At 33.7% G+C, this 21990-nt stretch overlaps 1 protein-coding gene across 1 annotated transcript; it reads right to left on the minus strand.

The window, feature by feature from the left end:
- Nucleotides 1-1853: 1853 nt before the first annotated feature.
- bdh1 (3-hydroxybutyrate dehydrogenase, type 1) lies at nucleotides 1854-21423 on the minus strand. Its single transcript, XM_028569760.1, has 5 exons — nucleotides 21166-21423; nucleotides 5089-5199; nucleotides 4019-4160; nucleotides 3749-3901; nucleotides 1854-2804 (listed from the first exon to the last, which is right to left on the minus strand). The coding sequence occupies exons 1-5, from the start codon at nucleotides 21376-21378 to the stop codon at nucleotides 2338-2340; spliced, it is 1086 nt and encodes a 361-aa protein (XP_028425561.1). The 5' UTR covers nucleotides 21379-21423; the 3' UTR covers nucleotides 1854-2337.
- Between the last annotated feature and the right edge of the window lie 567 nt (nucleotides 21424-21990).

Genomic DNA, 21990 nt, shown 5'->3' on the forward strand with positions numbered 1-21990 from the left:
TGTGAAGAAACTGTCATGGTTTCCCAGGAAATAGTTTTTTTTTTCTTTTTTTTTTCATGTCTGTATGCATTTCATATAAGACTAGTTTAAGACATTCACTTTTGCAGTTTAGCCACTTAAATATGTATAAAAGAAATCCTCAATACTTAAGTGTTTAACTTGATATTCAAATACACAACTACAATATCCCCCTGCATAGATATTGTTATAAATTGGGATTTTTCTTTTCCTTCATTTTACACCAATGGAGGCCGCATGAGCAGAGCCTTGTAGCTGTACAGAAATGGTTTTAAATCTGCTTAAAAAAAGACACTGGTGTCAGTTGTGACATATTTTCAAGAGATCTTTTATCAAACTATTTTTCATGATCCATAACTACAGTGCAGCGGGACAACTCTGTTTCTCAACTGCTGAAGCAAGCCCGAGATAATCTTGAATCTCCCGATTGATTTCTTGATAATATCCAGAACAAATGACCCGTGTTTCAACTTTGGTGCTTTTTGTGCTGCTTCTCGGTGTTCTTTGTCTCACAAAGCTTTTTTTTTTTTTTTTTTTTTTTTTTCTGTATGAGAGCGAGAGAGTGAAGAAAACAGATCCATGCTGTGGAATGATAAAAGGCAGTGCTGTGAAATTTAATGTCATGCTCTTAATACTGTTTTTATGGAGGGGAGATCGTCTTCAGGTGTAATAATTTAGAAGAGTTTATTAGAGTGTTCAAAAGACGTAATAAACAGCATAAAAATGATGTGATAATCATGTCTTGTTTTTAACCGTCACAATGTTTGAATTGTTAAATGTTGGTACTTCTACTTTTCTTTTTTACTGGATTACAAAACAGCATTTGACAAAATGTTTTATGGACTAGGCCGAGTGTTTGTCTAAAGTCCAGACTATTGGACAACTAGGTAGATTTTTCTTCTCTGTGCTTTAGCTTAGCTATAACGTGATTTATAATGCAGTTCATACTGGGACATTATCATTATCTGATAGACAGCAGATGATTCATGCATGAGGACAGCGGTGTTAGTTTTGTGTGGTGCATGTACTCCACTTGGTGGCCGTTTGTATCATTACACTTGCTGACACCACCCAGGCCAATCCCAAAAGAGGCCTTCAACAAAACACCATCCCATCTTGGTCAACTTTATTTCAAATCACTCTTGAAAAATGATACTCGGATTGTAATGTTTTCAAACTAAAATGCTCTTTTCATTCACATTGTTCTCTGTTTAAATCCATTAAGAAGGGTGGTGGTGGTGGTGGTGTTGGTGGGATGCTTTTTGTTCAAACACGCCCATTAATTACATAAATCAACCTCGCTGTCGAAGTAGCACGCAGGAACTCATGGCGCATGTGAAACAAAGTGGGCTTGTGTGGTTGTTACGTAACTTTGGGGGTGAGTCGAGCCAAATCTCACCACGGCCTTACAGTAGCTGACCTCGGTTTGTTCCGGCGTCGGCCACAACAGAACAGCAGGAGCCTTCTCTTGAGCTCGACCAGCTTTGGTCCTCATGCCAGTGCGGCCCCAGAAGATTCCCACGAGGCAAAACTACAAGTATCGGGGGGAAAAAGCTCTAAGGGGACTAGGGCTGGGTACCGAATGTAATTCTTTTGAGTCACCAACCGCATTGCCTCTCAAGTATCGAAAAATACTCATTCAAAACCCAATTTCAATACATTTAGGAATAAAGCTCATCAGCGTCAGTGAGCCATGAGCGTGCAGCATGCTTCTACCAAGATGTTCGTGATTGGCTGTCTAACGTTACACGTTAGAGGCACGCAGGAAAAACTCTACGTCATGCACAGAGACGATGCTCATGTTGTAGGAGTTGAAAAATAAAAAGATTTGTGCCGTAATGTGAAATGTGATTTATTTTTGTTTCATAAAATTGGTATAGGAAAACAATATTGTTAAGGAACTGTTATCGAAGTCACAGTATCGGTATCGAAAATGAATGAATACCCAGCCCTAAAGGGGACAAACAGATAATACCACAACAAGCAATAACCATGCAGTATTTATATCTACGAGTATGTCATAGCCTCACTGATATCCAACACAGTTGTTACAACTTATCATGCAATACATCTGTACGGATAACGTTATGGTTCTTGTAAGACATGCAATAAGCAAAGTGCAATAATTAACTTTGAGTTTTAAAAAAAACCAACTATGTTTTAAGGCTTGATCAGTGAATGATTTAAAGTGCTGAGGAAAGATATACGTAGCAGAGAGTCCTCTTCAGAGTAAGTCTGTACATTTGTGTAGCGCTACATAGTTGAATAATATGCTGCTATATGAAACAGAGGGAGCTCGTATGGGAACAGCCCCTCTTTTTAGAAGTAGAAGAAGTCGGATAAGGCGGCAGGCAGATGTGTCATCAGCTGAAGTCTGATCCACCAGTGTGGCTCCATGGGGTTGTATCGTGTGTACGGACGCTTGGATATGATGGCATCAGTGATGTCATCCAGAACAGGGGACACATCCTTCTGACCGCTGTTGCAGTAAGAGCGCATCAGAGCCATGTGTTGCTCAAAGTGGGCTTTCCCATAATCCTCCTTCACATGCGAGGGCGCCTCAGTCCACAGCTTATTGGCCGTGCTGGCCACAACGTCTCGGGTCAGGATGCCGGTGGCCACGATGAAGTTCCCCGGCTCGATTATGGACACTTTAACTCCCCAGGTCTTCATCTCATAGCGAAGGCAATCAGAAAACGCTTCCACGCCATATTTCGATACACAGTAAGGTGACCGCAGGGCATTTCCCATCCTCGCATACATGCTGGCCAGGTTGACAACACGGCCTGCAGAGATAAGGGTAACAGAGATGTCGTCAGGCTTTTGTACTCTATCTGAGAATATTTCTCTTTACAACAACTGCTGAATTAGATGAATAGTATGATGCAGGGACAAGTGAATGCAGCACCGCCAATAATAAAGACGTAATAGGAAATGAAGGTCCTTTGGTGCAGCTTCAAACTCAAAGCCTGTTGAGCTTCCAGATTGAAAGTTCAACTGTCTTAAGACATTAAGACATTCTTAACAAGAAAATGGCCTGGAGCTGTGCTCTACATCACTACATCACTGTGTCTTGATGTCATCATCAGTTTATTAAAAGCAGTGCACCACACTGCTGTTCTGTTGGCAGCTGATACACCTTGTCAAAGACAACTTCTTTGACATTTGCATATTCTGAATCGTAAATAACTCAACTTTTCTATTTGTTTTAAAACATTATCTATCAACTTGTTATTGCACCTAAGCGGTGGAATCAAGTACCATTCACAGTCCACACCACTGCTTTTCTATTTTCTTTTAAATGTCAACCAAAACACAAAATGGATATAATTAATCCATAACGGGATTATATTGTTGTATTTCTTTTTATTTACCATTTTATACTGTTTTATTTTTCATTCTAGATTTGTATTACTGTCTATTGTGTTTTTCATTTCAGCACTTTTTAACTATGTTAAGAAAAGTGCTATACAAATAAAGTTATTAATATTCAAGATTTATTTTCACATTACGGAGAAAGGCTTTCAATTTCAAGCTTGTTTGCATTGTTAGCATTCGTCACAGAAATCATTGGACACAAATTACTTGGTCGGCTGCGCCGTTTTCTTTCAAAGATTAAATTCTACACATTCACAAAGAAACGCTCCTTTTTGGACACGACTGAACGCTATGTTTATGTGTTACAAAGTGATGATGTGTAATGCACAGTGTTATCTTCTGGCCCCCTGACCTTTGGCCCTGCGGATTAACGGCAGAACGGCTTTGGTGACCCTGATGGTGCCCCACAGGTTCACCTCCGACACCTGCTTGTAGGTTTCCATGGAGGTGAACTCTACTTCTCCAAACGTGGACACACCGGCGTTGTTCACCACAGCCCACAGACCTGGATCATGACCCGTGACCGATTGTCACAGAGGAAAAAAAGTAGTCTGTGAATGAATAGACACACTAATCTCTTTCATTGAAATTTAGTTATATACTTGTGAATTATTTACAGTACCACTTCCTGAGTCCTTCAGGTTGTCTTTGATATATTCCGCAGCCTGGTTCACCTGCTCCTCGCTGCAGACATCCAGCTGGACTACCTTCATGCGATCTGAATGAAATTCTTCTAGTTCCTTTGCACCCTCTCCACCTTTATCCTGTAGTGATGACATGTCTCCTCAGTTACACCAACTCATGACATGAAGACAAAATGCATCAATTGAATCCAAAAGCTTTGGAAAATGCATTCCTAAATATTGGGTTACACTTTACTTGAAGGTATCTACATAAGAGTGACATGACACTGCCATGAACGTGTCATAGACATTATAAACAAGTCATAAACGTTTATGACATAACGCTTCTTTCATTAAAGGTCCCATGACATGGTGCTCTTTGGATGCTTTTATATAGGCCTTAGTGGTCCCCTAATACTGTATCTGAAGTCTCTTTCCCAAAATTCTGCCTTGGTGCAGTCCCACAATGAGCTTTCCTTAGTATGTGCCATTCCTGAGAGAGGGGAGCGGGGGGCAAGGTGGAGGGTGGGGGTGTGGCCTTGACCAACTGCCACTTTGCTTGTTTGAAAGCCATGATGTCTCTCTCTCATGGGTGGGCCAAATTCTCTTGGCAAAGCAGAGAAAGGGGAGGTAATATCAGATCTCATCTGAGCTTTGATTTTCTCAAAGGCAGAGCAGGATACCCAGGGCTCGGTTTACACCTATCGCCATTTCTAGCCACTGGGGGACCATAGGCAGGCTGGGGGAACGCATATTAATGTTAAAAAACCTCATAAAGTGAAATTTTCATGCCATGGGACCTTTAAGTGTCATTCGGTTTTTGTCATGACAAGTTAGGGTTAGGGTTAGAGTTACGGTTAGGGTTCATGTGTCATGACAGTGTCATGTGTTCATGACAGTGTCATGTCACTCTTATGTAGATACCTTCAAGTAAAGTGTTACCAAAAATTGTAGTTACTTAATGCATTATTCAAGCTCAGAGAATCCTCTTTTGTCTTGCGTAGAGTTGCATGGGTACTCTTTTGAAGAGTTTCAGTAGAAGAGTAGTTACTGTATGTATTGTCCATACCTTGAAAAGACATCCAGCAAAGACTGTGAAGCCAAGCTTGTGCAGATGTTTGGCAAGGGCATGACCAAATCCACTGTCACAACCTGTAACAAACACAGCTTTCCCCTTCACCTGCAGGGAGGGGGAAAATATGGTAGGCTTTGGTCACTTTCCCCCAAGACACTAGCATGCATTAATACATAATGTGTATATAATGTATATAAAACCCACAAATAAATCAGTCAGTCAGTTTTGTTATTTATGTACAAAACAGCACCAATTCATTATTTACTAGCTGATCTCCTATATTATGACATTTTTTAATGACATACTATACTATGACTTTTTATTACTTGTTCGTCGTACTATACCGTGACTTTTTATGACACACTATACTATTCTTTATCGACAGACTATGCTATGACTTTTTATGACATACTCTACTATGACTTTTTTAATAAAGTTTTTTATCAACATAATTCTTGACTTACTTAATATTACTTTTGTCGACATACTTTACTATGATTTTTTCGACAGACTATGCTATGACTTTTTTCGACATAACTATATTATTACTTTTTTGACAAAATATACTGTGACATTTTTATAACTTTTTTCTACATACTATGACTTTTTACAACATACAATACAATGACTTTTTTTTTACGTTCTTTGATATACTATAGTATTATTATAGGGGGTTTACAGACATATCTAAAATCATATGTGACTATGTTGAATTGAGAAAATAATAAATAAAAAAGAAAGAGATAAGAAAAAAATCATATTGATAAATAGAACAACTCTGATAAATAGAGTTCACAACAGTGATTGGCTAGCTGTTGTTCCTGGTCTGGTCCATAACATGATAGGACATGAGAAGGAGTTCCAAGCTTGTACAGTCACTGGTCGCACCTTACTGAGTCACGCAGTTCTATGTTCAAGGCTGGTAAACCCTGAGAATACCATTTTGATACTATCACTTTTTGTAACTTTTTTTGACATACTATACAATTACTTTTTTCAACATGCTATACTATGACTTTTTAATAACTTTTTTTGACATAAAATTCTTTTACTTTTTTTTCAACTTTTTTGACATACAATACTATGACTTCTTTTTATTACATTTTTCGACATACTATACTATGACTTTTTTCGACATACTATACTATGACTTGTTTTTTGATTTTCTATGCTACTATACTATGACTTTTTCCGACTTTTTTCAACATCCAATACTATGACTTTTTGACTTTTTCCGACTTACTGTAAAATGACTTTTTTTGAGATACAATTCTTTATTTTCAACTTTGTTAGACTTACTATACTATGACTTTTTTTTACTTTTTCCGACATAGGATTTTTTCTGCTTATTTCAACATACTATACTAGGACTTTTTGTGACTTTTTTCGACGTACTATACTAGGACTTTTTGGGGCTTTTTTCGACATTCTATACTATGATTTGTTTTTTAATTTTCTATGCTACAACTTTTTTATGACTTTTCAACTTTCATACTGACTTTTTCCACTGCATCTGTCTGTTTGCCGGTATGAACACCAAATAGTAGAACAAACAATTAAAGTGAGAACTCAGGAATAGCTCACTGAGGTAAGCTGCTGACTCAAATGATACTTAATCTGAGGTGGAAGGATCAAACCCTGTTCATGTCTCGTGATATTTTCATCTTCTGTCTTAAGTAATGTGAACGATAAATACAACATTTAACCACTGTACTTCAGTTTCATATATATAGTATAATAATAAATAATAGCTCTGCAAGGTAAGGTAATGAAGATTTAAGGTTTAGTGTTCAATTCTTTTAAAGGAGCAGTTAATATGAAGGGCTAACACTGGAAGGGAAGAAGTCAAATATACAATGAAATAATGGTGAAGCGTGACAGATCAGATAGCTTAGTGTGGTGGAATGGTAGTTGGAAGACCACACTGGTTCTGGGTTCAAATCTTACAAGTTGTACTATGACATTTTGTCGACATACTATACTATGACTTTTTTTAAACTTTTTTCAACATACTATACTATGACTTTTTTCAACATGCTATACCACGACTTTTTTGTGACTTTTGTCGACATACTATATTATGACCTTTTTCAGCTTATTTTGACATACTATACCAGGGGTTGGCAACCTTTTTGATATGAAGTGCCCTTTTCAAAATTTCTTGTTTATTAGTGTGCCATGTCAACATTAAGTTTAATTATGACATCACATCAAAATGTAATATCCAGGGAATCTGTAATTTTATTCCATAGCAACATTTGATAACATTTATTTCTCATAATAAGGACGTTGTAATTATTATTATTATTTTATATTATTATTATGATTATGGAAACATGGTTTTAGTATGCAGCGTCCTGATTGGTGGAAAATGGGCTGACAAAAATATCACTGTCAAAGAGCCTGAAGCGAAAAGTTGAGTGGAAAAGCCCAGCTTTAATGATGAATGGTATAAGCATGGGAATAAGCAGGTCCTGTATGCCTCATTTTCAATGAAACGATGCTGTGGCAAAAATAATAATAACACAACCAGCATCATTATCAAGAATGAAGTAGGCTACATGAACATAACGATTGCGTCATTCACGTGCATATTAAGTAGCCACATGTATTTGTTTTGGTCTTATAATGCATCCATATTTACCGCTCCAGCGGAAAGGATGGTTCCTTCAGCCAGCTTAAGTTTATAAGAATTTGTCCAAATTTCAAGATTCCCTGCAAACTAAGATAAACAGACTACAAACCGACAGCTTTTGTTTGAGCTTGTTTTGTAAAAATTAGCTATTTGCAGAGTAGAGCTGTGTTTGCGTAAAACAGCGCGGTGGATAAGAGTGTAGCCTACTGAGCAGACAGAGCAGATTGAAATATCACTTTCTATATGTTTATGCCGGTCTACATAGGTGAGTGCATTGATAAGTATTGACTTTTAACTCACGAAGGTTTTAATGTAGCCTACCAATCCAACTAGCGTTAGTTCATCTGCCCCAGCGGCCGTTGGTAATCCTCTTTGTATTGTTCCCAGTCAGAGATATGAGTCAATCAAACTACCGTAAATAACAGGTCGCGGCGTCGCGCAACTGTGAACGTTGTAATTTGTCATGCGGATGAGAGAGTGCTTCAGCATTTCAACCATGATTTCAACACATCAATAACTCTCTTGCACACATATTGCCAGCGTGCCATTGGTTAAGGTCCCGCGTGCCTAAGGTTGTCGACGCCTGTACTATACTATGACTTTTTAGTGACTTTTTCCGACATAATATACTATGACTTTTTTCGACATACTATACTATAACTTTTTTTCCGGCTTATTTCGACATACTATACTATGACTTTTATGTGACTTTTTCCGACATACTATACTATGACTTTTTTCGACATACAATGCTATGACTTTTTAGTGACTTTTTCCAACATACTATACCATGACTTTTTTCGACATACTATACTATGACTTTTTTTCCGGCTTATTTCGACATACTATACTATGACTTTTTTTCCGGCTTATTTCGACATACTATACTATGACTTTTTTTCCGGCTTATTTCGACATACTATACTATGACTTTTTTGTGACTTTTTCCGACATACTATACTGTGACTTTTTTTTTTAACATTTTTGACATACTATACTATGACTTTTTTCAACATGCTTATACTATGACTTTTGTGTGACTTTCTTTGACATACTATACTATGACTTTTTTTTTACTTTTTTCAACATACTATACTATGACTTTTTTAATGACGTTTTGACATTCTATACTATGACTTTTATGACTTGTTTTTTGATTTTCTATGCTACAACTTTTTTATGACTTTTCAACATTTTTAATAATAAAATAAATAAAATTACTTTTTGTAAATTTTTTCGACATACAATGCTATGACTTTTTTCAACATGCTATGCCACGACTTTTTTGTGACTTTTGTCGACTATACTATGACTTCTTTCGGCTTATTTCGACATACTATACCATGACTTTTTTCAACATACTATACTATGACTTTTTCCGAAATAATATACTATGACTTTTTCCGAATACTATATCATGACTTTTTTCGACATACTATACTATGACTTCTTTCGACATACAATGCTATGACTTTTTAGTGACTTTTTCCGACATACTATACCATATACCAATAAGACTTTATTTCCGGCTTATTTTGACATACTATACTATCACTTTCTTGTGATTTTTTTTGACATTCTATACTATGCCTTTTATGTGACTTTTTTACTATAATATGACTTTTTCCAACATACTATACTATGACTTTTTTCGACATACTATACTATGACTTCTTTCGACATACAATGCTATGACTTTTTAGTGACTTTTTCCGACATACTATACCATGACTTTTTTCAACATACTATACTATGCCTTTTTTGTGACTTTTTGCGACATGCTATACTATGACTTCTTTCCACATACTTTACTATCACTTTTTTTTTACATTTTTGACATACTATACTATAACTTTTTTGTGACTTTTTACGACATACTATACTGTGACTTTTTTTTAAACATTTTTGACATAATATATTATGACTTTTTTCAACATGCTTATACTATGACTTTTGTGTGACTTTCTTCGACATACTATACTATGACTTCTTTCCACATACTATACTACGACTTTTTTGTGACTTTTGTCGACATACTATACTATGACTTTTTTCAGCTTATTTCGACATACTTTTGCTACGACTTTTTTTTTCGAATTTTTTCGACATGCTATACTATGACTTTTTTAATGACGTTTTGACATTCTATACTATGACTTTTATGACTTGTTTTTTGATTTTCTATGCTACAACTTTTTTATGACTTTTCAACATTCTATACTGACTTTTTCCACTGCATCTTTGTCTGTTTGCCGGTATGAACAACAAATAGTAGAACAAACAATAAAAGCAAGAGCTAAGGAACAGCTCACTGAGGTAAGCTGCTGACTCAAATGATACTTAATCTGAGGTGGAAGGATCAAACCCCGTTCATGTCTTGTGAGATTTTCATCTTCTATCTTCAGTAATGTGAACGATAAATACATTTAACCACTGTACTTCAGTTTCATAAATAGCTCTGCAAGGTAATGAATCTTTTAAAGGAGCAGTGAATATTAAGGGCTAACACTGGAAGGGAAGAAGTCAAATATACAATGAAATAATGGTGAAGCGTGACAGATCAGATAGCTTAGTGTGGTGGAATGGTAGTTGGAAGACCACACTGGTTCTGGGTTCAAATCGAATTCAAAGTTGTACTATGACCTTTTTTTGACATACTATACTATGACTTTTTTTTTACTTTTTGCAACATGCTATACTATGACTTCTTTCCACATACTATACTAGACATTTTGACTTTTTCCGACATACTATAAAATTACTTTTTGTGACTTTTTTCGACATACAATGCTATGACTTTATTTTCAACTTTGTTAGACTTACTATACTATGACTTTTGTGTGACTTTCTTCGATATACTATACTCTGACTTTTTTGTAATTTTTGTCGACATACTATACAATGACTTTTTTTTGACTTTTTCCAACATACTATACTATGACTTTTTTCCACATGCTATACTACGACTTTTTTGTGACTTTTGTCAACATACTATACTATGACTTTATTTTTTACTTCTTTCGACATACTATACTATGACTTTTTTCAACATGCTATACCACAACTTTTTAGTGACTTTTTCCGACATACTATACAATGACTTTTTTTTGACATACTATACTATGACTTTTTCCGAATACTATATCATGACTTTTTTCGACATACTATACTATGACTTCTTTCGACATACAATGCTATGACTTTTTATTGACTTTTTCCGACATACTATACCATGACTTTTTTCAACATACTATACTATGCCTTTTTTGTGACTTTTTGCGACATGCTATACTATGACTTCTTTCCACATACTATACTATGACTTTTTCCGATTTTTTCAACATACTAAACTAGACATTTTGACTTTTTCCGACATACTATAAAATTACTTTTTGTGACTTTTTTCGACATACAATGCTATGACTTTATTTTCAACTTTGTTAGACTTACTATACTATGACTTTTGTGTGACTTTCTTTGATATAATATACTCTGACTTTGTTGTGACTTTTGTCACGGTTGTTGTTCATACCGGCAAACAGACACAGATGCAGTGGAAAAAGTCAGTATAGAATGTTGAAAAGTCATAAAAAAGTTGTAGCATAGAAAATCAAAAAACAAGTCATAAAAGTCATAGTATAGAATGTCAAAACGTCATTAAAAAAGTCATAGTATAGCATGTCGAAAAAATTCGAAAATAAAAGTCGTAGCAAAAGTATGTCGAAATAAGCTGAAAAAAGTCATAGTATAGTATGTCGACAAAAGTCACAAAAAAGTCGTAGTATAGTATGTGGAAAGAAGTCATAGTATAGCATGTCGCAAAAAGTGAAAAAAAAGTCATAGTATAGTATGTCAAAAAAAGGTCATAGTACAACTTTGAATTCGATTTGAACCCAGAACCAGTGTGGTCTTCCAACTACCATTCCACCACACTAAGCTATCTGATCTGTCACGCTTCACCATTATTTCATTGTATATTTGACTTCTTCCCTTCCAGTGTTAGACCTTAATATTCACTGCTCCTTTAAAAGATTCATTACCTTGCAGAGCTTGTACATACAATGACTTTTTTTTTACTTTTTCCAACATACTATACTATGACTTTTTTCAACATGCTATACCATGATTTTTTTGTGACTTTTGTCGACATACTATATTACGACTTTTTTCGGCTTATTTCGACATACTATACTGTGACTTTTTTGTGACTTTTTCCGACATACTATACTATGACTTTTTCCGAATACTATATCATGACTTTTTTTGACATACTATACTATGACTTTTTTCCCGGCTTATTTTGACATACTATACTATCACTTTCTTGTGACTTTCTTCGACATACTATACTATGACTTTTTTGTGACTTTTGTCGACATACTATACTATGACTTTTTTAAACATGCTATACTACGACTATTTTATGACTTTTTTCGACATACTATACTATGACTTCGTTCAACATACAATGATATGACTTTTTGTGACGTTTTTCAACATACTATATTATGACTTTTTTTCAACATGCTTATACTACGACTTTTTTGTGACTTTCTTCGACATACTATACTATGACTTTTTTGTGACTTTTGTCGACATACTATACTATGACTTTTTTTTTTACTTCTTTCGACAGACTATACTATGACTTTTTTCAACATGCTATACCACATCTTTTTAGTGACTTTTTCTGACATACTATACAATGACTTTTTTCGACATACTATACTATGACTTTTTCCGAATACTATATCATGACTTTTTTCGACATACTATACTATGACTTCTTTTTCGACATGCCTATGCCTTTTATGTGACTTTTTTTGACATACTATACTATGACTTTTTTTGACATACTATACTATGACTTCTTTCGACATACAATGCTATAACATTTTAGTGACTTTTTCCGACATACTATACTATGACTTTTTTCGACATACTATACTATGACTTCTTTTGACATACAATGCTATGACTTTTTAGTGACTTTTTCCGACATACTATACTACGATTTTTTTGTGACTTTTGTCGACATACTATACTATGACTTTTTTTTACTTTTTTCGACATACTATACTATGATTTTTTTTAACTTTTTTCGACATACTATACTATGACTTTTTTCAACATGCTATACCACAACTTTTTTGTGACTTTTGTCAACATACTATACTATGACTTTTTTCGGCTTATTTCGACATACTATACCATGACTTTTTTCGACATGCTTGTACTACAACTTTCTTTTTTGAATTTTTCGACATGATATACTATGACTTCTTTCGACACACAATCCTATGACTTTTTAGTGGCTTTTTCCGACATACTATACTATGACTTTTTTCGACATACAATGCTATGACTTTTTTTGTGACTTTTTTCGACATACTATATTTATGACTTTTTCCAACATACTATACTATGACTTTTTTCGACATACTATACTATGACTTCTTTCCAACTTTATAAAAAGAAAAAAATTCAATATATTCTGAGTTTATTTTCCCTGTAATATCCCGACCTTTATTCTCCAAATATTCCAGCTTTTTTCGACATACTATATAATGACTTTTTTCGACATACTATACTATGACTTTTTTCAACATGCTATACTACAACTATTTTATGACTTTTTTCGACATACTATACTATGACTTCTTTCGACATACAATGATATGACTTTTTGTGACGTTTTTCAACATACTATATTATGACTTGTTTTCAACATGCTTATACTACGACTTTTTTGTGACTTTTGTCAACATACTATACTATGACTTTATTTTTTACTTCTTTCGACATACTATACTATGACTTTTTTCAACATGCTATACCACAACTTTTTAGTGACTTTTTCCGACATACTATACAATGACTTTTTCTCGACATACTATACTATGACTTTTTCCGAATACTATATCATGACTTTTTTCGACATACTATACTATGACTTCTTTCGACATACAATGCTATGACTTTTTATTGACTTTTTCCGACATACTATACAATGACTTTTTTTCGACATACTATACTATGACTTTTTCCGAATACTATATCATGACTTTTTTCGACATACTATACTATGACTTCTTTCCACATACTATACTATGACTTTTTCCGATTTTTTCAACATACTAAACTAGACATTTTGACTTTTTCCGACATACTATAAAATTACTTTTTGTGACTTTTTTCGACATACAATGCTATGACTTTATTTTCAACTTTGTTAGACTTACTATACTATGACTTTTGTGTGACTTTCTTCGATATAATATACTCTGACTTTGTTGTGACTTTTGTCACGGTTGTTGTTCATACCGGCAAACAGACACAGATGCAGTGGAAAAAGTCAGTATAGAATGTTGAAAAGTCATAAAAAAGTTGTAGCATAGAAAATCAAAAAACAAGTCATAAAAGTCATAGTATAGAATGTCAAAACGTCATTAAAAAAGTCATAGTATAGCATGTCGAAAAAATTCGAAAATAAAAGTCGTAGCAAAAGTATGTCGAAATAAGCTGAAAAAAGTCATAGTATAGTATGTCGACAAAAGTCACAAAAAAGTCGTAGTATAGTATGTGGAAAGAAGTCATAGTATAGCATGTCGCAAAAAGTAAAAAAAAAGTCATAGTATAGTATGTCAAAAAAAGGTCATAGTACAACTTTGAATTTGATTTGAACCCAGAACCAGTGTGGTCTTCCAACTACCATTCCACCACACTAAGCTATCTGATCTGTCACGCTTCACCATTATTTCATTGTATATTTGACTTCTTCCCTTCCAGTGTTAGACCTTAATATTCACTGCTCCTTTAAAAGATTCATTACCTTGCAGAGCTTGTACATACAATGACTTTTTTTTTACTTTTTCCGACATACTATACTATGACTTTTTTCAACATGCTATACCATGATTTTTTTGTGACTTTTGTCGACATACTATACTACGACTTTTTTCGGCTTATTTCGACATACTATACTATGACTTTTTTGTGACTTTTTCCAACATACTATACTATGACTTTTTCCGAATACTATATCATGACTTTTTTTGACATACTATACTATGACTTTTTTCCCGGCTTATTTTGACATACTATACTATCACTTTCTTGTGACTTTTTTCGACATACTATATAATGACTTTTTTTGACATACTATACTATGACTTTTTTAAACATGCTATACTACGACTATTTTATGACTTTTTTCGACATACTATACTATGACTTCTTTCGACATACAATGATATGACTTTTTGTGACGTTTTTCAACATACTATATTACGACTTTTTTTCAACATGCTTATACTACGACTTTTTTGTGACTTTCTTCGACATACTATACTATGACTTTTTTGTGACTTTTGTCGACATACTATACTATGACTTTTTTTTTACTTCTTTCGACAGACTATACTATGACTTTTTTCAACATGCTATAACCACAACTTTTTAGTGACTTTTTCCGACATACTATACAATGACTTTTTTCAACATACTATACTATGACTTTTCCGAATACTATATCATGACTTTTTTTGACATACTATACTATGACTTCTTTCGACATGCCTATGCCTTTTATGTGACTTTTTTTGACATACTATACTATGACTTTTTTCGACATACTATACTATGACTTCTTTCAACATACAATGCTATAACTTTTTAGTGACTTTTTCCGACATACTATACTATGACTTTTGTCGACATACTATACTATGACTTTTTTTTTACTTCTTTCGACATACTATACTATGACTTTTTTCAACATGCTATAACCACAACTTTTTAGTGACTTTTTCCGACATACTATACAATGACTTTTTTCAACATACTATACTATGACTTTTTCCGAATACTATATCATGACTTTTTTTGACATACTATACTATGACTTCTTTCGACATACTATACTATGACTTCTTTCAACATACAATGCTATAACTTTTTAGTGACTTTTTCCGACATACTATACTATGACTTTTTTCGACATACTATACTATGACTTCTTTTGACATACAATGCTATGACTTTTTAGTGACTTTTTCCGACATACTACACTACGATTTTTTTTTACTTTTTTCGACATACTATACTATGACTTTTTTTTACTTTTTTCGACATACTATACTATGACTTTTTTCAACATGCTATACCACAACTTTTTTGTGACTTTTGTCGACATACTATACTATGACATTTTTCGGCTTATTTCGACATACTATACAATTACTTTTTTGTGACGTTTTTCAACATACTATACTATGACTTTTTCCGACATACTACACTACGATTTTTTTTTACTTTTTTCGACATACTATACTATGACTTTTTTTTACTTTTTTCGACATACTATACTATGACTTCTTTCAACATACAATGCTATAACTTTTTAGTGACTTTTTCCGACATACTATACTATGACTTTTGTCGACATACTATACTATGACTTTTTTTTTACTTCTTTCGACATACTATACTATGACTTTTTTCAACATGCTATAACCACAACTTTTTAGTGACTTTTTCCGACATACTATACAATGACTTTTTTCAACATACTATACTATGACTTTTTCCGAATACTATATCATGACTTTTTTTGACATACTATACTATGACTTCTTTCGACATACTATACTATGACTTCTTTCAACATACAATGCTATAACTTTTTAGTGACTTTTTCCGACATACTATACTATGACTTTTTTCGACATACTATACTATGACTTCTTTTGACATACAATGCTATGACTTTTTAGTGACTTTTTCCGACATACTACACTACGATTTTTTTTTACTTTTTTCGACATACTATACTATGACTTTTTTTTACTTTTTTCGACATACTATACTATGACTTTTTTCAACATGCTATACCACAACTTTTTGTGACTTTTTGTCGACATACTATACTATGACATTTTTCGGCTTATTTCGACATACTATACAATTACTTTTTTTGTGGCGTTTTTCAACATACTATACTATGACTTTTTTCCGACATACTACACTACGATTTTTTCGATTTTTTTTACTTTTTCGACATACTATACTATGACTTTTTTTTACTTTTTTCGACATACTATACTATGACTTTTTTCAACATGCTATACCACAACTTTTTTGTGACTTTTGTCGACATACTATACTATGACATTTTTCGGCTTATTTCGACATACTATACAATTACTTTTTTGTGACGTTTTTCAACATACTATACTATGACTTTTTCCGACATACTATACCATGACTTTTTTCGACATGCTTGTACTACGACTTTCTTTTTTGAATTTTTCGACATGATATACTATGACTTCTTTCGACACAGAATCCTATGACTTTTTAGTGGCTTTTTCCGACATACTATACTATGACTTTTTTCGACATACAATGCTATGACTTTTTTTGTGACTTTTTTCGACATACTATATTTATGACTTTTTTTCAACATGCTTTATACTATGACTTTTTTGTGACTTTTGTCGACATACTAGTCTAAGACTTTTTTGTGACTTTTGTCAACATACTATACTATGACTTTTTTTGGACTTTTTTCGACATACTATACAATTACTTTTTTTCGACATACTATACTATGCCTTTTATGTGACTTTTTTTGACATTCTATACTATGACTTTTTTGTGACTTTTTCCGACATACTATACTATGACTTTTTTCAACATGCTATACCATGATTTTTTTGTGACTTTTGTCGACATACTATACTACGACTTTTTTCGGCTTATTTCGACATACTATACTATGACTTTTTTGTGACTTTTTCCAACATACTATACTATGACTTTTTCCGAATACTATATCATGACTTTTTTTGACATACTATACTATGACTTTTTTCCCGGCTTATTTTGACATACTATACTATCACTTTCTTGTGACTTTTTTCGACATACTATATAATGACTTTTTTCGACATACTATACTATGACTTTTTTAAACATGCTATACTACGACTATTTTATGACTTTTTTCGACATACTATACTATGACTTCTTTCGACATACAATGATATGACTTTTTGTGACGTTTTTCAACATACTATATTATGACTTTTTTTCAACATGCTTATACTACGACTTTTTTGTGACTTTCTTCGACATACTATACTATGACTTTTTTGTGACTTTTGTCGACATACTATACTATGACTTTTTTTTTACTTCTTTCGACAGACTATACTATGACTTTTTTCAACATGCTATAACCACAACTTTTTAGTGACTTTTTCCGACATACTATACAATGACTTTTTTCAACATACTATACTATGACTTTTCCGAATACTATATCATGACTTTTTTTGACATACTATACTATGACTTCTTTCGACATGCCTATGCCTTTTATGTGACTTTTTTTGACATACTATACTATGACTTTTTTCGACATACTATACTATGACTTCTTTCAACATACAATGCTATAACTTTTTAGTGACTTTTTCCGACATACTATACTATGACTTTTGTCGACATACTATACTATGACTTTTTTTTTACTTCTTTCGACAGACTATACTATGACTTTTTTCAACATGCTATAACCACAACTTTTTAGTGACTTTTTCCGACATACTATACAATGACTTTTTTCAACATACTATACTATGACTTTTTCCGAATACTATATCATGACTTTTTTTGACATACTATACTATGACTTCTTTCGACATACTATACTATGACTTCTTTCAACATACAATGCTATAACTTTTTTGTGACTTTTTCCGACATACTATACTATGACTTTTTTCGACATACTATACTATGACTTCTTTTGACATACAATGCTATGACTTTTTAGTGACTTTTTCCGACATACTACACTACGATTTTTTTTTTTATTTTTTTCGACATACTATACTATGACTTTTTTTTTTTTTTTTTCGACATACTATACTATGACTTTTTTCAACATGCTATACCACAACTTTTTTGTGACTTTTGTCGACATACTATACTATGACATTTTTCGGCTTATTTCGACATACTATACAATTACTTTTTGTGGCGTTTTTTCAACATACTATACTATGACTTTTTCCGACATACTACACTACGATTTTTTTTTACTTTTTTCGACATACTATACTATGACTTTTTTTTACTTTTTTCGACATACTATACTATTTTTTTTTCAACATGCTATACCACAACTTTTTTGTGACTTTTGTCGACATACTATACTATGACATTTTTCGGCTTATTTCGACATACTATACAATTACTTTTTTGTGACGTTTTTCAACATACTATACTATGACTTTTTCCGACATACTATACCATGACTTTTTTCGACATGCTTGTACTACGACTTTCTTTTTTGAATTTTTCGACATGATATACTATGACTTCTTTCGACACAGAATCCTATGACTTTTTAGTGGCTTTTTCCGACATACTATACTATGACTTTTTTCGACATACAATGCTATGACTTTTTTTGTGACTTTTTTCGACATACTATATTTATGACTTTTTTTCAACATGCTTTATACTATGACTTTTTTGTGACTTTTGTCGACATACTAGTCTAAGACTTTTTTGTGACTTTTGTCAACATACTATACTATGACTTTTTTTGGACTTTTTTCGACATACTATACAATTACTTTTTTTCGACATACTATACTATGCCTTTTATGTGACTTTTTTTGACATTCTATACTATGACTTTTTTGTGACTTTTTACGACATACTATACTATGACTTTTTTAATGACGTTTCAACATTCTATACTATGACTTTTATGACTTGCTTTTTGATTTTCTATGCTTTGACTTTTTTATGACTTTTCAACATTCTATACTGACTTTTTCCACTGCAGCTTTGTCTGTTTGCCGGTTTGAACACCAAAGGTTAGAACAAACAAATAAAGTGAGAACTCAGGAATAGCTCACTGAGGTAAGCGGCTAACTCAAATGATAGTTAATCTGACGTGGAAGGATCAAACACCGTTCGTGTCTTGTGAGATTTTCATCTTCTGTCTTAATAATGTGAACGATAAATACAACATTTAACCACTGTACTTCTGTTTCATAAATAGCTCAGCAAGGTAATGTAATAAAGCTTTGAGGTTCAGGGTTCAATTCTTTTAGAGGAGCAGTGAATATTAAAGGTCCCATGGCATGACAGTTTCACTTTATGAGGTTTTTTAACATTAATATGAGTTCCCCCAGCCTGTCTATGGTCCCCCAGTGGCTAGAAATGGTGATAGATGTAAACCGAGCCCTGGGTATCCTGCTTTGCCTTTGAGAAAATGAAAGCTCAGATGAGCCGTTTTGGAATCTGCTTGTTATGAGGTCATAACAAGCAAGGTTACCTTCCCTTTCTCTGCTTTGCCCGCCCAGAGAATTTGGCAAACCCATGAGAGAGAGACATCATGGCTTTCAAACGAGAAAATTGGCAGTTGATCAAGGCCACACCCCCACCTTCCACCTTGCCCCTCCCACTCTCCTACTCAATAGCTTCAAACACAGAAATGGGTTAAGCTCATTGTGGGACTGGCTCTAGTGGCTGTAGTTCTGCACCAAAGCTGAATTTCGGGAAAGAGACTTCAGATACAGTATTAGGGGACCATTAAGGTCTAAATAAAAGCATCCAAAGAGCACCATGTCATGGGACCTTTAAGGGCTAACACTGGAAGGGAAGAAGTCAAAGAAGCGTGACAGATCAGATAGCTTAGTGTGGTGGAATGGTATTTGGAAGACCACACTGGGTTCAAATTTTTCCGACATACATACTATGAATTTTTTTTACTTTTTTCGACATACTATAGTATGACTTTTGTCGTCTTGTTTCGACATACTATACTATGACTTTTTTCGACATACTATGCTATGACTTTTTTCAGCTTATTTTGACATACTGACTTTTTTGTGACTTTTTCCGACATACAATTCTATGAATTCTTTTCAACTTTTTTCAACATACAATACTATGACTTTTTTTCCAATTTTTTTGACATACTATACTATAGCGTTTTTATAACATATACTATGACTTGTAATAAAATGAAAATATTCCACAATGGAATATCAAAGAAATTACAAGGATTGTCTATTACATTTTCAGACTATGACTTTCATGACATTTTTATGACATTCTATACTATGACTTTTTATGGCATTTTCATGGCATACTATTATTTATGAAATTTGTATGACAACCTACTATTATGAAACTGTATTCGACATTTTTTATGGCATATATTTTACATTTATTTTGGCTTAGGCTACAGCGTTGTTACAGAAGGCATTCGTTCATTTTTCATCTGTGGGAACTATCCTACGTGATATATTAAACTGATACTGTGACATTTTCATCCCTATGGATTATATTTGGACATCAATTGATTTTCGTAATGGAAATAACAGCCCATACTGTAACATTAACGTTACCTCCACCAATCCTCTAGGAATTCGAGGCGTTGCCACGTACAACACAAAAAGTAAATACAGCACAACTATGCACTCGGTTACACTCGTCTCCGGTAATCCCAACATCCTCATCGCTACGTTCAGTAGAGCAGGAAGTCCAAAACCCAATAAAACCGTCAGAAACACTGAAAATGACACCAGAAGCGACACTCGGAACACGGAGAGCGGGGCCATCTTGACAGAATGGTGTGTTTACTTTCCAGGCGAAGCGATCTACATCACCCGCCGCGGGGTCACGGCACGCCCCCTGAATGAGATCACCGTAAATCTCCGGGGCTGCATGCTTTCAGTTAACAGACATTTCGGTAAAATATTAGTTATTAGAAAGTAACCTTTAACGTTAGAAAACTTCTAGGCGTTCAGTATCTGTTTACAAACGTGTTATTAAGACTTGTGTCGTGTCAGTTACCTCCCCCCGTTATTCATTTTTGTTTTAAGATTGTGGCAGTTAACTAAAGTTATCTGTGAACACCTTATAAGTTAATGGACTTTATCATTTCTTACATTCACAAGCTTCGGCAAACAAAACTGAGTCCGGTCCTGGTCCGTCAGGTCCGTCAACGGGACTCATGCGAAACCGGAAGTAGGCAGGAAATACAAATTCTTACCTTTATATAAACCCTTTTGGATTCGAACACGTTCCTCAATTTTCTCTCTCGGTCTGTAATGCATGGTCTAAAGGTAGCTCAATGTAAAAAAAATGTGTGTCTGTGTGCTTAAAATAAGTTACTCGTGTAGGCCTACCATTTTATAGTATGAGCTGCCTTCATTAAAAAATAAAAAATC

The sequence above is a fragment of the Perca flavescens genome, chromosome 22, assembly GCF_004354835.1.
Source record: "Perca flavescens isolate YP-PL-M2 chromosome 22, PFLA_1.0, whole genome shotgun sequence".
Lineage (NCBI taxonomy): Eukaryota > Metazoa > Chordata > Actinopteri > Perciformes > Percidae > Perca > Perca flavescens.

Bases quoted from the DNA above. Each gene is read 5' to 3' on its own strand.
- bdh1 (XM_028569760.1), bottom strand. From the start codon at position 21,378: ATGGCCCCGCTCTCCGTGTTCCGAGTGTCGCTTCTGGTGTCATTTTCA. The intron at 4,161-5,088 runs GTATGGACAATA...TCATCACTACAG, and splicing joins TTGCTGGATGTCTTTTCAAG to GATAAAGGTGGAGAGGGTGC. The intron at 2,805-3,748 runs GTCAGGGGGCCA...TTATCTCTGCAG, and splicing joins GTTAATCCGCAGGGCCAAAG to GCCGTGTTGTCAACCTGGCC.